Source organism: Cricetulus griseus, chromosome 2, assembly GCF_003668045.3.
Source record: "Cricetulus griseus strain 17A/GY chromosome 2, alternate assembly CriGri-PICRH-1.0, whole genome shotgun sequence".
NCBI lineage: Eukaryota > Metazoa > Chordata > Mammalia > Rodentia > Cricetidae > Cricetulus > Cricetulus griseus.
Window position 1 is genome coordinate 356,476,433 of NC_048595.1, and position 13,670 is coordinate 356,490,102.

The following is a 13,670-nucleotide window of genomic DNA, read 5'->3' on the forward strand; positions in this document are numbered from 1 at the left end:
ACTTTGCTTTAGCTGGAGATGGCCTTAGAGGGGGTTGGAGTGGAGCCACGTTAAAGAATTGAGGCTTTAACTTGGAGCAGGCTGTGAAGGAACTACAGCCTGGGAATAGTGGCCATCAGATTACATCCCTTAGATCAGTCACTTGGTCAACCCTTTGCTTCCTGGGGTGCCCAGGACCCTGACTCCTCTATTCTTACACCAGAGTTCAGGTTTCTGGTGACCCCTGTGGCACAGATGACTGTGAGACTGGAGATGAAAGTGATCACTGCTCAGCCACCAAAGCTCCTGTAGGGTTCAGTACAACCAAAGTCCCTCTGGCTCACACTTGAACAGCCCCAGTTTCATAAGGAGAAAAGATTGCAGTAGGGGCAATACCAACCAAAGCTGCCTCTGAAAATACACTTGGATTATTGGGTAGAAATAGGATGCTAAACTATTGGTAAAATGCCACTAAAAACACAGCACAAAGCTTTATGGACTTTATGGATATACATATATATGTATGTATTTTACATAGATACACATATGTTGGGGGTGACAGATGGGTGCTGGTAGGGTCAGTTCTCCTGTCCCCAGGCTCGCAAAGTAGACAATGGTGGCTGGTAAGGATTTAGGTCATCAGGTTTCTGGCTTGAGGAGTTGGGGAGGGGGGACAGCAAAGGAGTCATCCCTGAGTAAAGAGTAGGGAAGTACATATATTTGGGCACAGAGGAGCTCAGGTCGTGTCCCCCCACACACACACACCCAACACTGAGAAGGGAGTAAGAGTGTACATACACATGAGCGCAGAGGAGCTCAGGGTGTGCTTTGGGATCTGGGTTTATGGGTGTGTGTGCCACAACCAGATTTAGCCTCTTTATAATTAAACTTTTTGTTTTGATGTAAGTTTACATGCACACTCATTTGTTAGCAATTACAGAGAAAGCTCTCAGGAACCATTTGGCTAGTCTCCTCCCCAGAGGAGAACTGAACTGACCCCCTGGTACTGAGCACAGCAGGGCATGGAGACCTGGAGGTATACCAGGGCTTTCTCTGGGTCAAGGCCTCCATCCCCCCATCCCCTCACTTGCCCTTTCCTGCCACTCACTGCCCTCCTGCTGTCCCTCCTTAAACTCTTGAAGCCCCAGTCTGGTTTTCATGCTGTGGAATGCTGTCATTTCAAGAGTACAAGAGAAGTAGAGTCACACAGTAAAAATATTCCCGGGCTGCCATTTTTTTCAGCTTCGGCTATCATGAATAGAGCTGCTGTGAACATTTGTATGTGAGGTTTTTTTTTTTTTTTTTTTTTTTTTTTTGCATGAACAGAACTTTTCATTTATCTAGAGTCAGTGTCCAGGTGGCTCTTGAGTGTGTGTGCTTTTAAACTGTAAACTTAGTATTGTAGTGTGTGGGTGTGGAGTACAGTTGCACCACGGGTTTGTTTTTAGTATAGTTCTGTAATAAGGGAAGCATTGTCATACAGCCATGTTTTCCATCACACTCAGTTCTTCAGTGTGAGGAAACTCGCCTTGGGGGGCTGCACACACCCCCTTTCTTGACAGTTGGCCTGCATGGCAATATAAACAACAAGAAAACTTTATAATGATTCATGGCTGATTCTTTGCCCTGTAGATTCCCTTTAGAAATTATTAGCACTTTCCTCCCTCCATGAGTGTCAAGTAGTGTAGCTCAGTCCTTGAGAGAAGTGGGGGTCAGGGTACCAAAGGTGATCCACAGGCACAGGAACACAATCAGTGGGGGGAATAACTGGTAATTCCATGGCACAGGAGGGAAATTATGATTAATTGTGTATTTCAAAGTAGTGAATAGAAGGGACTTTTAATATCATTGGCACAAAGAAATGGGGACAGTTTGGGGTGGTAGATTCAGCAGTTACCCTGATCTGGCTGGTGTGCTTGGTAAGTGCATACTGATGTCTTATTTGTGCAACTCAAAAAGATGTAGTCATTATCTTCCATTTATCTAACCTTGTGTATAAATTCAGTTTGCTGGTCTGGCTTTCCCTAAAATGTAAATATGTTGATATGGGTGGAGGATCACTGTTCATTCTAACTGTTCTGTATGGGTTCACTCCTAAGTTTAAGAGGGTACAGGTGAGCATATGGCCTTCTGATGGACAAACACACAAGTTACCACGTGGCCCTGCCTCTCCAGCTGCAGGTGTATTGCTCACAGACTAGCCTCCTGGCTGTTAGTGACTTCTCAGACTCCTGATCTTGTCCATCTGTGTCTGCAGACCATCATCAGAAAGGTTTCAGAGCCAGCAGCAGCCTCCTGACTTGCGTGCTGTGTGTGTCCCCATGGATAATTAGGGTGGTGTGTGAATTGTGGCTAGAAGGATGGGGGCAGAGGGGCAGCGGTGTTTATGTTGATCATGTCTAGTCTAGAAGGGATTAAGGAAATTGCTTTCCTGTGAAGATTATAGAATGGTTTCATCGGATGTTATTTTGTAGTAAAATTTGTCTTCTGTCTCATTTCCACAGAAGTGGTCTCTGTCATTCTTTTTATTGTTGTTTTTTGAGGAGGTATTTCTTGTGTAGCCTTGGCTATCCTGGAACTCACTCTGTAGACCAGGTGACCTTGAACTCACAGAGTAAGTAGGTAGGCTAGTGTTTATTCCTTCCATGACACTTCAGTTCGCTCTCAGTCACTGCAGGTCCTAAGCCAACCACTGTGGCAGGGCATAAGGGCTCTTCATAGCTCAGTTCTCTATCCCTGATCCCTACCTACCTCACCTCATTCAACTTTAGGGCTGCCTTATGCCAGACCTCTCACTGGTGTCTTCTGGCCCCTTGTCCACCGTCTGCTTCACGGGGTTCCTTCCCATACTGGGAAATGCTCCGTTACAGCTGCTCATGTGTTTACGTTGCCTGCTTAATTTTCCTATCTCTCAGTGGATTATTAGTTCTGGAAAGCACTGTTTTAAGTCACTGTCATATTCTCAGGATAGACCTCATCCGGGGAGATTAGAGTAGGAACCTAGAGGTAGAAACTGATGCTGAGACAATGGTGGAGTGCTGCCTGCTAGCTTGCTTCTCCTTGCTTGCTCAGTCTGCTTTCTTATGCACCCCAGGGCTGGCACCACCCACAGTGTACTGGGCACTGTCACATCAGTCATTAATTAAGAAAATACCCCACAGACTTTCCTATAGTCCAGTCTGATAGAGACATTTTCTAAATTCAGATCCCCTCCTCACCATGCTTATGTGGAAGTTTTCATAGTAGAGAGTGATAAACAGATTCCTTTCATTGTCCAAACCCACCAGCATGATGATGATGATGATGAAGATGATGATGATGATGATGATGATGATGGTGGTGGTGGTGGTGATGATGATGATGGTGGTGGTTGGTGGTGACAATAATGATGAGATCCTTATTGTTTGCAATGAAAGGAATCTGTTTATCACTCTCTACTATGAAAACTTCCACGTAAGCATGGGCGGCCATGTTCATGCGATATCTACTTTATTCTGAGATTAAAAATAACTTGATTAAAGGTACAATCCTCTGTGCCAAGCAGTGGTGGTATATGCCTTTATTTAATCCTAGCACTTGGGAGACAGAGGTGGATCTCTGAGTTCGAGACCAGCCTGGTCTACACAGCAAGTTTCAAGACAGCCAGGGCTGCACAGAGAAACCCTGTCTCAAAAAACACAAAACAAACAAACAAGAAAAGGTACAAGTCTTTAGCACTCGGGAGGCGGAGGCAGGTAGATATCTGAATTCACAACCAACCTGGTTTGTGACCGGGCCTGCCAGAGCTACATAGTGACACCTTGTCTCAAAAATGTAAAACAGAAACTTGAGGGTGGCTGGAGAGATGGCCTAATGATTAATAGTACTTCTGCTCTTCCAGAAGATTTGAGCTCGATTCTCATTACCCACATCAGTCAGATCATAACTGCCTCTAATTCCAGGTGATCTGATGCCCTCTTCCAGCTTCCCTGGGCACACATGCCATACGCACATGTGCATCAAGTGCCCTTGTTGGCTGAGCTGTCTCTCCAGCTTTTCTTTGGTGGTTTTGAAAAAGCATTTATTTTTTGGCTGGGCTTGGTGGCGCATACCAGCAATCATGAGGCAGAGACAGGTGGGTCTCTGTGTGAGGCCAGTCTGGTCTACATAGTGAGTTCCAGGACAGCCAGGACTGCATAGAATAACCATATCTCAAAACCTTTTTTGCATTGGCTCTGGCTTCCTGTCATCAGTTTTCTTGGGTGTCTGCATAGACACATCCAGGTGCCTATCTGCCTTGGTGTTTAGGCTGGATTGTAGCTTGTGTGTTCACAGCATTTCCTGGCCTCTTCCCTGTTCCTCTTCTCCCCCCAAGCTGTGATAAGCACAAGTGTTTCCAGACGTTGTCAAATGACCCTTAGGAGGAAAACTGAGATCTGCCACTCTAAAAGAAATCCCAGGCTATTGGGAGATGAAGTTGCCATGATTCATGGCATCCTATGTCCTGTGTGTTGATCATGGTAGGATTTTTTTTTTTTTTTTTAATTCTCTTCAGTTGGAAAAGGTAGGCTTTGTGGCTGATGTCTCCTAAGGACATCAGTAAAAGAAATCTGTTATTATTCTGCCCTCTAAAAACAGCCCCAAAAACTTGGGAAGAGGTGTTCCATGCTACATTTGTACTGTTTTAAGCTTAAAAATAAAGGGCCTAGTGCCGGGCGTTGGTGGCAAACGCCTTTAATCCCAGCACTCGGAAGGCAGAGGCAGGCGGATCTCTGTGAGTTCGAGGCCAGCCTGGTCTCCAGAGTGAATACCAGGATAGGTTCTAAAGCTACACAGAGAAACCCTGTCTCGAAAAACCAAAAAATAAAAATAAATAAATAAATAAATAAATAAATAAATAAAGGGCCCAGCTACTTTTTGTCCAATTGATATGCCTTGCACCCTAATCAGCCCTCTCTGTGGAGCTCCCTGTCACCTGGGGTATTTCTGGAACATTTACCTTCATTGGCATCGACGAGGGAAGCAAGCTAGCGAAGGGCAGAGGGCTTTTCTAGGTTACCCCAAGGCTACATCCATTGCTGGCCCATGTTCCTTGAATTTTCTCCCTTGGTGGATACCACTCAGGCATGTGTTTCTGTTTCTGGAATGTCCTGTACTGTTACCCTCATAGTTGTGTTCCTGGATGTGGCACACCCATCTCTTCTCCCTTAGCACCCCCAGGTCTCTGTCCAGCTCATGGTGTGGTAGGGTGGACCCCTCCACCATCTGAGGTAAGGAACTGGTCAGGTGAATGTCTCCCAAGCAGCATCTGGGGAAGAGTGGTTCTTCCTTAAGGGGAAAGGGTGTGTCCCTATACTGGCCTGGGGAAGTTTCTCAGGGCTGGTTTGGACCTACTTTTGTGGTACATCTGGCATAAGTACCACTATTGAAGTTTATTTTTTTTTCTCTAGAAAAATAAAACATGTCTTTTCTTTCAAAACCATTGGATTGGCATCTCCGTAGTTCTCAGTATGTTATTCTTTTGTAAGAATGTACCATTCATTGTAATGTAGACAGCTGGTTGATATTAAATTTAAAATCCCAAATCAAAAACATCTTCAAACTTGGCAGAAATGGGTTTGTGAAATGTATGTGTGGAGGCTATAAGTTTCTCACGTTATTTAGAGTCTTTAAAAAAACTAATGACCATTTTGTTTTACTTAAAGGAAGCTTCCATGGTTTAACAACTATTAACTATACTCTAGTAGGGGTTGAGAAAGTAGTGATAGAGCACTTGCTAGACCTTGGGTTTGATTTCCTGTACTGCAAAAACATACCCAAACTATGGATGCATAAATGAAGGCATGGACTCCACAGTACAAATCACTTTTATGTGTGCATTTATGTGTAAATCCAGTTGAACTTGGTCAACAAACAGTATAACTTGCTTTGTTTAATTCTGAGGTTTCTTACAGTAAAAGAACACCAAATAGCTTCAGAAATATTTGCTGATCCCTCTAATAAGCCACATAGTATCAGTGTCCAGTGTCACTTGACGTACATGCTGATACACACATACACACACACACACACACACACACACACACACACACACACACACACACACACACACACACAGTGTATCACTCCTCACTCTTGTTTGGAAGTATAAGGTAGATCATCTGATAAACAAAGAACAAATGTATGTTATATGTCATGATGGAGAAGGTTACATTTTCTAAATATTGATGTAATGGTGTATGGCAGTCTTGTAGCAGATGGAATATTTACTTGGTTAACACTTAGTCAGTATAACTTATTATCTCACTTTAATCAAAGAACTTTTCTGTGAATCTTTGAAGCCACTAGATGATCCAGAGTAAAACTATAGGGAGAACAAGTTCCTGAAAGAAGAAGAAGAAGAAGAAGAAGAAGAAGAAGAAGAAGAAGAAGAAGAAGAAGAAGAAGAAGAAGAAGAAGAAGAAGAAGAAAGAAGCATTTTTTAAAAATTGTTTTGTGGGGCTGTGGTGGCGGCTATCACTTGGAAGGCAGAGGAAGGCAGATCCCTGTGAATTTGGGGCCAGCCTGGTCTACAGAATGAGTTCCAGGACAGCCAGGATTATGCAGAGAAACCTTGTCTTGAAAAAAATGTTTTTAGATTTATGTTTTTATGTGAGTGTTTTGCCTGCCTATACGTATGTGTATCACCTTGAGCCTGGTACCCTTGGAGTTCAGAAGAGGGCATCAGACCATCTGGAAGTAGAGTTATGGATGGTTGGAAGTGTCTGTGTGGGTTCTGGGAACCGAACGTGGGTCCTCTGCAACAACAACAGGGCTCTTAACCACTGAGCCATCTCTCCAGCCCAGAGTCAGTTCCCTGATTTATATCCATTAAAGAACTGTGTAGAGGAGTGAATTATGAATTTAAAGTTTATGGGAGCCCCAAAGGATGATCGATACTTGACATATGGTGTCTTCTAAAGTTTACTAGCAACTGTCAAAAGAATATGTATAGATGGCATAAAGAAAATGAAAAAAATGCATTTCTAAAATTTAGAATGTGCTGAGATTGTTTTACCAGTCTGGACACTTATGAAGAAGCATCTACTGATGACTAAAGAGTTCAATCCCTTCCTACCCTCAGGTGTTCACCTACAAGCAGAGCACAATCACCCACCAAAAGGTGACCACTATGCACCCCATGAATGAGGATGGCGTGGATGACATGGCCTCCCTGAGCGAACTCCATGGAGGTTCCATCATGTACAACTTATACCAGCGATACAAGAGGAATCAAATATATGTAAGTTCCACCTGCAGTTCCTCAGAGTAAGAGGTATAGCCCAGTGTGCTTGCCTGACTTTTGTGAACCCTGGCATCCATCCCCACCACTCTCTATACCACCAAAAGACTATTTTCTGCCCTTTGAATGCTTCTCATTAATTTCTGGAAAACTATGTTTTCTAAAGTTTTGCCAAGTTAGAAACTTGAGAAAAAAAACAGGTTCTCCTCAACTTCCTGTCCAGGGGCCCTCTGTAGTGGGAGGGGCTCACCCTCATGCTTCTTGTGGGGATGCACATTGTGTCTTGTTGCTAAACGTTCTTTTATGCAAAGAAATCACATAGGGTCCTTTGCCCTCCTCAACTAAGGACATGCCAGTACCTCCATCACAGCTTCTTTGTCTTTCTTTTGACTTTCCCTGGTTTCATGGATTTTTTTGTGGCCATTTCTGCCTCTAGGGTCCATCCTGGGGTGACATTTGTCATCATGGACATTTACCTTTCTAAGTTGCAGGCTTCCTTACTAGTCACTGTTTTTAATGGAGAAACTCAGATATAAAGCCTTCATGAACATTTTTCCTCACTGCTTTCATGCAATGCGATTAAACCTATTTTATAAGTAATACGTAATATAAGGAGGGAAAAGTAATATTTACAATTCATCTTTAGGCTGCAGAGATGGTGCACCAGGTAGAAGCACATCCTGGTCTCTGAGAGGACGGGATTTCAGCTCCTAGCACGTCAGTCAGCTTACATGGCTGCCTATAACTCCAGTCTTACGAGGATCGACGCCCTCTTCTGGACTCTGAGGGCACCTGCACCCACATGCACACATACTCAAACACAGACCCATGCATATACACATAATTGAAAATAAAACAAACCTTAAGAAACCCATTTCTGTAATAACCTTTTGAAATTGGAATACAGACTTTATCCTACCAGTCAAGAGTAATTGCCCTATGTGAGTCATCCCTTTTTCTGTCTTTCTGTCTGTTAGCAAGTTTTTAAAAAGTAAAAACGGGAACAACTGCTTGTACTTTTTTGTGTGTCAAGTTCAATGTCATATACTTTTCTTTTGAAAACTAATATAATGATACTATTGAAATTCTTGGACTTACAGTAATTTTTGTGCCATAGGGCTTATGTTTAACGTTGCCAATATTTTTGGAATTCTGATTATTGTAACATTTTTATTTTAATGATTTATTGCAATGGTTTTGATCTTTGAATGGTGCTAACAGAAGCATGTGTAGTCTTCATTGTCCATGCTTAGGTGGAGGAAGGGGTGAGATAGAAGAGCAACTAGACATGTGGATTTAATGCTAATTTTCTTTAGTGTGAAGAAGGGAATGTTTGTTTAACATCTTTTGCACTGTGAAGGTGTCATTTTTGTCAGGTTGACATGCTGTTTGCTTCATGCTCTCAGGCAGTCCTGCATAGAGGAACACAACTGCATCTCAGCCTCCTGTCCATGGAGATTGCTGACCGCAAGTCTTCAGATTGCAGTGTTCTCCATATGTCCCTTAGAAAAGGTGGCATTTATGCAAGTTTGTATAAAAGTGGCTACATCATTTGCATTTCACACATGCTGGAGGCATACATTTATCCTTTTGTGTCAACAGTAAGTTGACAGGCATGCATGTTAACCATTGCCCTGTGTTTTCATTTTTAACACTCAAATCTGTCATGTACTTGCTAGGTTTTTTTTAATGACTTATGTTGTCTTGTTTGACCCAAGGATGCTGCCAGATGCCTAGTAAGTGTGCAATCAATCAACATTTAAGAGGTAAATGCCATGCACATTACAAATACTGTATTCTAGCTGATTCTAGAACAGTAAGCTTGGCTTTTGAAAAATTCTTTATTGTAATATGCCTCTTGCAGTTATCTCTGGACTCACGCTCTTCTGTCATAAGAAAATAGATGGATGTTCTTATTACACATTTTCAATAGAAAAGAAAATAGGTCAGTTGGGAGAAGCAAACTTATCCCAGGGCTTTTAAAAGCAGAGCCCTTTTTCACCCTCTTTTCTCTTTTCATGACAATAATGTTACACCTGATAGTTAAATTGCCCAATAAATCCTGGAATAAGGTCTTGGTCCTTTTTTCTCAGGTGGAGTTCTTTTCCATCTCTTTTGAGGAAAAAGTACATGAATTTTAGATTGAACTTGCCATTAAAATTAGTAAGTTACACCCCAATGAGCTATCGTTCCAAGAGGTGCTTGGCTGTGTTATTGCCTGTAAAGGACACACGGTGACTTTGTCATTGCTGTACTGTTTGCAGGAGGTACAGTCCCTGTGAAGTCCTCCAGTAGAATCAGGCTGCTCACTGTCAAAAAAACCACTACTTGTCCTGTGTCCCAGCTCTGCACAATGCCTGTTTAAATTTTAGCACCCTTAGGGGGAATTCTTTGACTTTTGCTAAGGGTGTTGTCTTAATGTTCTTTTTCTGACGTAACACAATGCCATAACTATGCTCAATCAAAGCAGCTAGTTTATCTAGTTACAGCACGTAGGCATGATGGGTAAAAGCTGTCTCACAAGCTGACATGAAGGTGTCTGCCAGGCTGGCCTGTTTTCTGGGGACTTTAGGGGTATTCGTTTCCTGTTCCTTCCCCTTGCTGGCAGAAGTCAGTCACGTGCAGTTGTAGATTTAGTGCGTTCTTTATTCCTGACTGACATCTGAAGGAATTCCCAGCTTCTAGAGCCATCCACATTCCCTGTTTCCATAGTTTGTCACTTATAGACCCTTCTGTGGCTTCATGCCTCTCCTCTGGGCAAATGGTTACACTCTCTCTCTCTCTCTCTCTCTCTCTCTCTCTCTCTCTCTCTCTTTCTGGGGATGGGTGACACATTTTAAGTCTCATGATTAGATTAGAACCAGGGAGTCAAGAAAAGCCTGCGTGCAACTCTTAACATCAGTGCTGGGTGGGAGAGCAGACAGGTGGATCCCCAAGGAGCGATGATCAGCAAGCAGCCCAACTGAGTCAGTGCTAGGTTCTCAAAGACGGAGTGAATAGTGATTTTGGAAGGGAGCTGACATCAACTTCTGGCCTCCTCATGTCCATACACACATGAGTATATGCCCCTGCCCGTGTGCATGCATAAACACACACACACACACACACACACACACACACACACACACACACAATATTAATTAATACAAATCAAATAGACAGGGCCACTTGGTGATGTCTGTAGCCACATTCGCAGCCATACCTATGGAGTCCCATCTCTGTGGACATTTATAATCATCACAAGTTTCTAGGGGTGAGTGTGGGTCTGTGTCTTTGGGCAGGAACTGGTGTCCTGCCTCCCATTATTGAAAGGGTACTAGGCCCCACTCATGCAGATGTCCTGCTGTGGCTTTCTGCTCTGAGTCAACAAGCTGGAAGTAGGAAGGACCACCTCCAGCAAAGAAGTCTGCTGCTCTCTGCTCACAGGGACTTCATCCAAAGAAAACTTGTTGTTCCTAGCATTTACCATCCACTGTGGAAAGAGGTAGAGGGTATCTTTTTAAGAAAAAAAGGTTTGAGACTAGGCCAATGAGAACTGAGCCAGGGGTTTCTTCACAAGCCCCTCCAGCTCCACATGGCTCACATAATCTTCCAGAATTTCCCTTTCTTATAATTTGTTTTCGTAAAGGTCATATATCATAGCCCTCCTTTTGCCAGAGCTGTTTTGAAATAGAATAATCGAAAGCTTCGGAAACTTTCACTGTTGTATTTTCTCATCCAACTTATTCATCTCATATGGACAGGATTTTATTTAGAAAACTCCAGCCTGGAACTTGGCACCACATTCAGGGGCATTGGGAAGATGTTTAGAGCATGTCCCTGGCCTCAGACTGCAGTTCAGCAGGAAGGAAACCCAGGGCTAGCTGACAGCATACATACACACTGAGCAATTGAAGACCAACTCTCACTGAGGGTCAGGAGATGGATGCGAGAGTTACACCATCTTCATTTGGACCCTGCTCCCAGAGCCCCCAAACATGACTCATGTCCCTTAACTCCTCCTGTGGGAGGGCGTATCCCTGCCCAGGGCTTGCCCTGGGAAAAGAGAAGCTGAACACTGTTCTCTGGTGGTATCTGTAGGCCCCAGGGCTCTGTTCTGCCACTGGCATGTTTAGATCCATTACACCCCCCCACCACCAAAGCTGCTCCATTCCTCCAGACATTGCCCATGTGAAAGCCCTGCTTTAGACCCTAATACTGGATTCTCTTCCTGGAACCCCAGACTCTTCTGTGTTGGGGGCCTCACCTCTTCTTCCTTCCCATCCTCACCTGTCCTTCACTGAAGCTCCTTGCTGTGGCCCAGACTTCCACTTTGGGCTGCCTTGACATATGTTTCCTTGTCTTCACTGATGATCCTTAGGTGGGAGTATGGGTAGGGGTCTGAGGAGGGCCTCCCCTCCTTGGCCTCATCCCTTCCCACCTCCTGATGAAAACTGATAAGCCTCACACAAAGGTGATGAAGTTTGGTTGTATATGAGGGCCTCACTAAACTGGGAGAAAGTTGACCATCATGGCTATAGAACCAGGAGTTTGCTGGGAAATTAGCTGAGATAGACATCCAAGGTTAGAAAACCCTAAAGCATTTGTTTTCAACTGAATAGCTGTCTCTCTGGGATATCTGGCAGTATCTGAAGATGCTCTTAATTATTATAGGTAAGTTGAGGAATGCTAATGATCTCTAACTACTAAGGCTACTGAATGTTTCCTGCTGACCAATAGGACAGCCTCTACTACAAGGTATTATCTGGCCCAACTTGTCTCAAGTGTCAAGACTGGGAACCCTCTCCTGCCATCATGCTGGTCTGAAAAGTGTTCAGTTGATGGATAGAGTCAGCATTACCTCTTAAAAGTTGATGAAAAGAGACTTTCCCTGGACAGTTGATAAGGATCTGATCTGCCAGCCAAGAGTGTTCGAATAATTCAGCCCTGAAGAGATGGGGATTTGAGACCAGTATAGAGATGGAAGTAAGGCCTCAGGTAAGAAGCAGGAGAAAGGAAGGATTCCCAGCTTGAGGAGTGCGATGGCAGGACAGACAACATGACACCAGCAGTCCTGGCAGCTGCCCCCAGAGACTAGAAAGGATTTGTGGGTTTTGGAGGCCTGTCCTAGTCATCCCTGGAGCCTGGATCATCTCAGATTGTTTAGCATCTGAACAGTGTTGACTGGGGCGGGATGGGGTTCCCATGCTTCTGGCAGTAAGCTGTGTCCAAGAGCGGGTGGAGACTGCCAGGCTCGGCAGTGTGGCAGCTTTGCTTTCTGCCAGATGGAGGAGACACACATTCCCTCCATTATAGCGTCTGTCAGTTCTGAGTTAGTTTTGTGGTGGAGACTCCTCTCCCAGCAACTGAGGAACGGCTCCAGACCACATCACTGGAGCCTTAGGGAACCAGCATTTATGGTGTTGAGGAGGGTCCCAGAGTTGGCCGTTTCGTGCTCCGCCCACCTCTTCCGTTAGTTTGTTGGTCTTGCTGAACAAACAGCAGCAGATATTAGAATCAAAGGAGGTGGTGGAAGAGTCAAACTGTGTCTAAAGATACATGCTCTGTGAGCAGGGGAGATGCCCTACAGCTCATTTATTTTTAGCTCTTTCAAAAATAGCCCTTTCTGGTTAGGTGGAATTTCGGCCCCAATATGTAAAGGTGTGCACTGTTCTGGAGTTACTCTTGAAGCTTTCTTCTGAGAAGAAAAATGTGCTAACAGAAAGGTCCTAATGAGGGACGGGCGATGGTGCCACATGCCTTTAATCCCAGCACTCAGGAGGTAGAGGTAGGCAGATCTCTTGAGACCAGCCTGGTCTACAAGAGCTAGTTCCAGGACAGGCACCAAAGTCACAGAGAAACCCTGTCTTGGAAAAACAAAAACAAAAAACAAAAAGAAAGATCCTAACCAGTTAGTGACCTGTTGATTTTAGCTGCGGTGAGTGGTGCTCAACTGTGGAAAAACGATGGGTGATGTGGCGATGGGAATGTCCTGTCATGGAGATTGCTGTTTGAGGCCACCATAGTCAAACTTTGTGTTTCATTTCCACAGGCCGAGTCTTCCCAAAGTAGACCTTTCAGTCTACTGTCAGAGCCAGTATCAAAAGTCTCTGCTTGTCACAAATTTCAGGAGGGCCTAGAGCTTGAACAGTTAGCCTGATTTGGCATGTGGTGCACACCAGGAACAGCTGTGTGGTGTGGTTTGTGAGGAGGTTCTTGTTTGCTGGCTGTTTTTTTTTTTTTTTTTTTCCCCTACTTGAAATCAAGATTTGTGTTGCCAAGATGTAATTGTAACCATCTGGCTGGTTCTGTGTATTCATAAAATTTACCCAACTGTGCCCTGGAGTCACCACTATCCACATCCGCACACCATGGCAGCAGCTAAGGCTTCGGTCCGGACCTATGTTTTTGCTATGTTCCCACACACACCCTGTCTCACCTTTGGTTCAGC

At 44.1% G+C, this 13,670-nt stretch overlaps 1 protein-coding gene across 5 annotated transcripts in view; it reads left to right on the forward strand.

The window, feature by feature from the left end:
- The window catches only part of Myo10 (myosin X), a 207,136-nt gene that overhangs the window by 77,614 nt on the left and 115,852 nt on the right, over positions 1-13,670 (forward strand). For all 5 annotated transcript variants that reach the window (XM_027400037.2, XM_027400038.2, XM_027400040.2 and 2 more), the window contains one exon: positions 7,082-7,240. In XM_027400037.2, the coding sequence (XP_027255838.1) occupies positions 7,082-7,240 (159 nt within the window). The remainder of the gene's footprint in view (positions 1-7,081; positions 7,241-13,670) is intronic.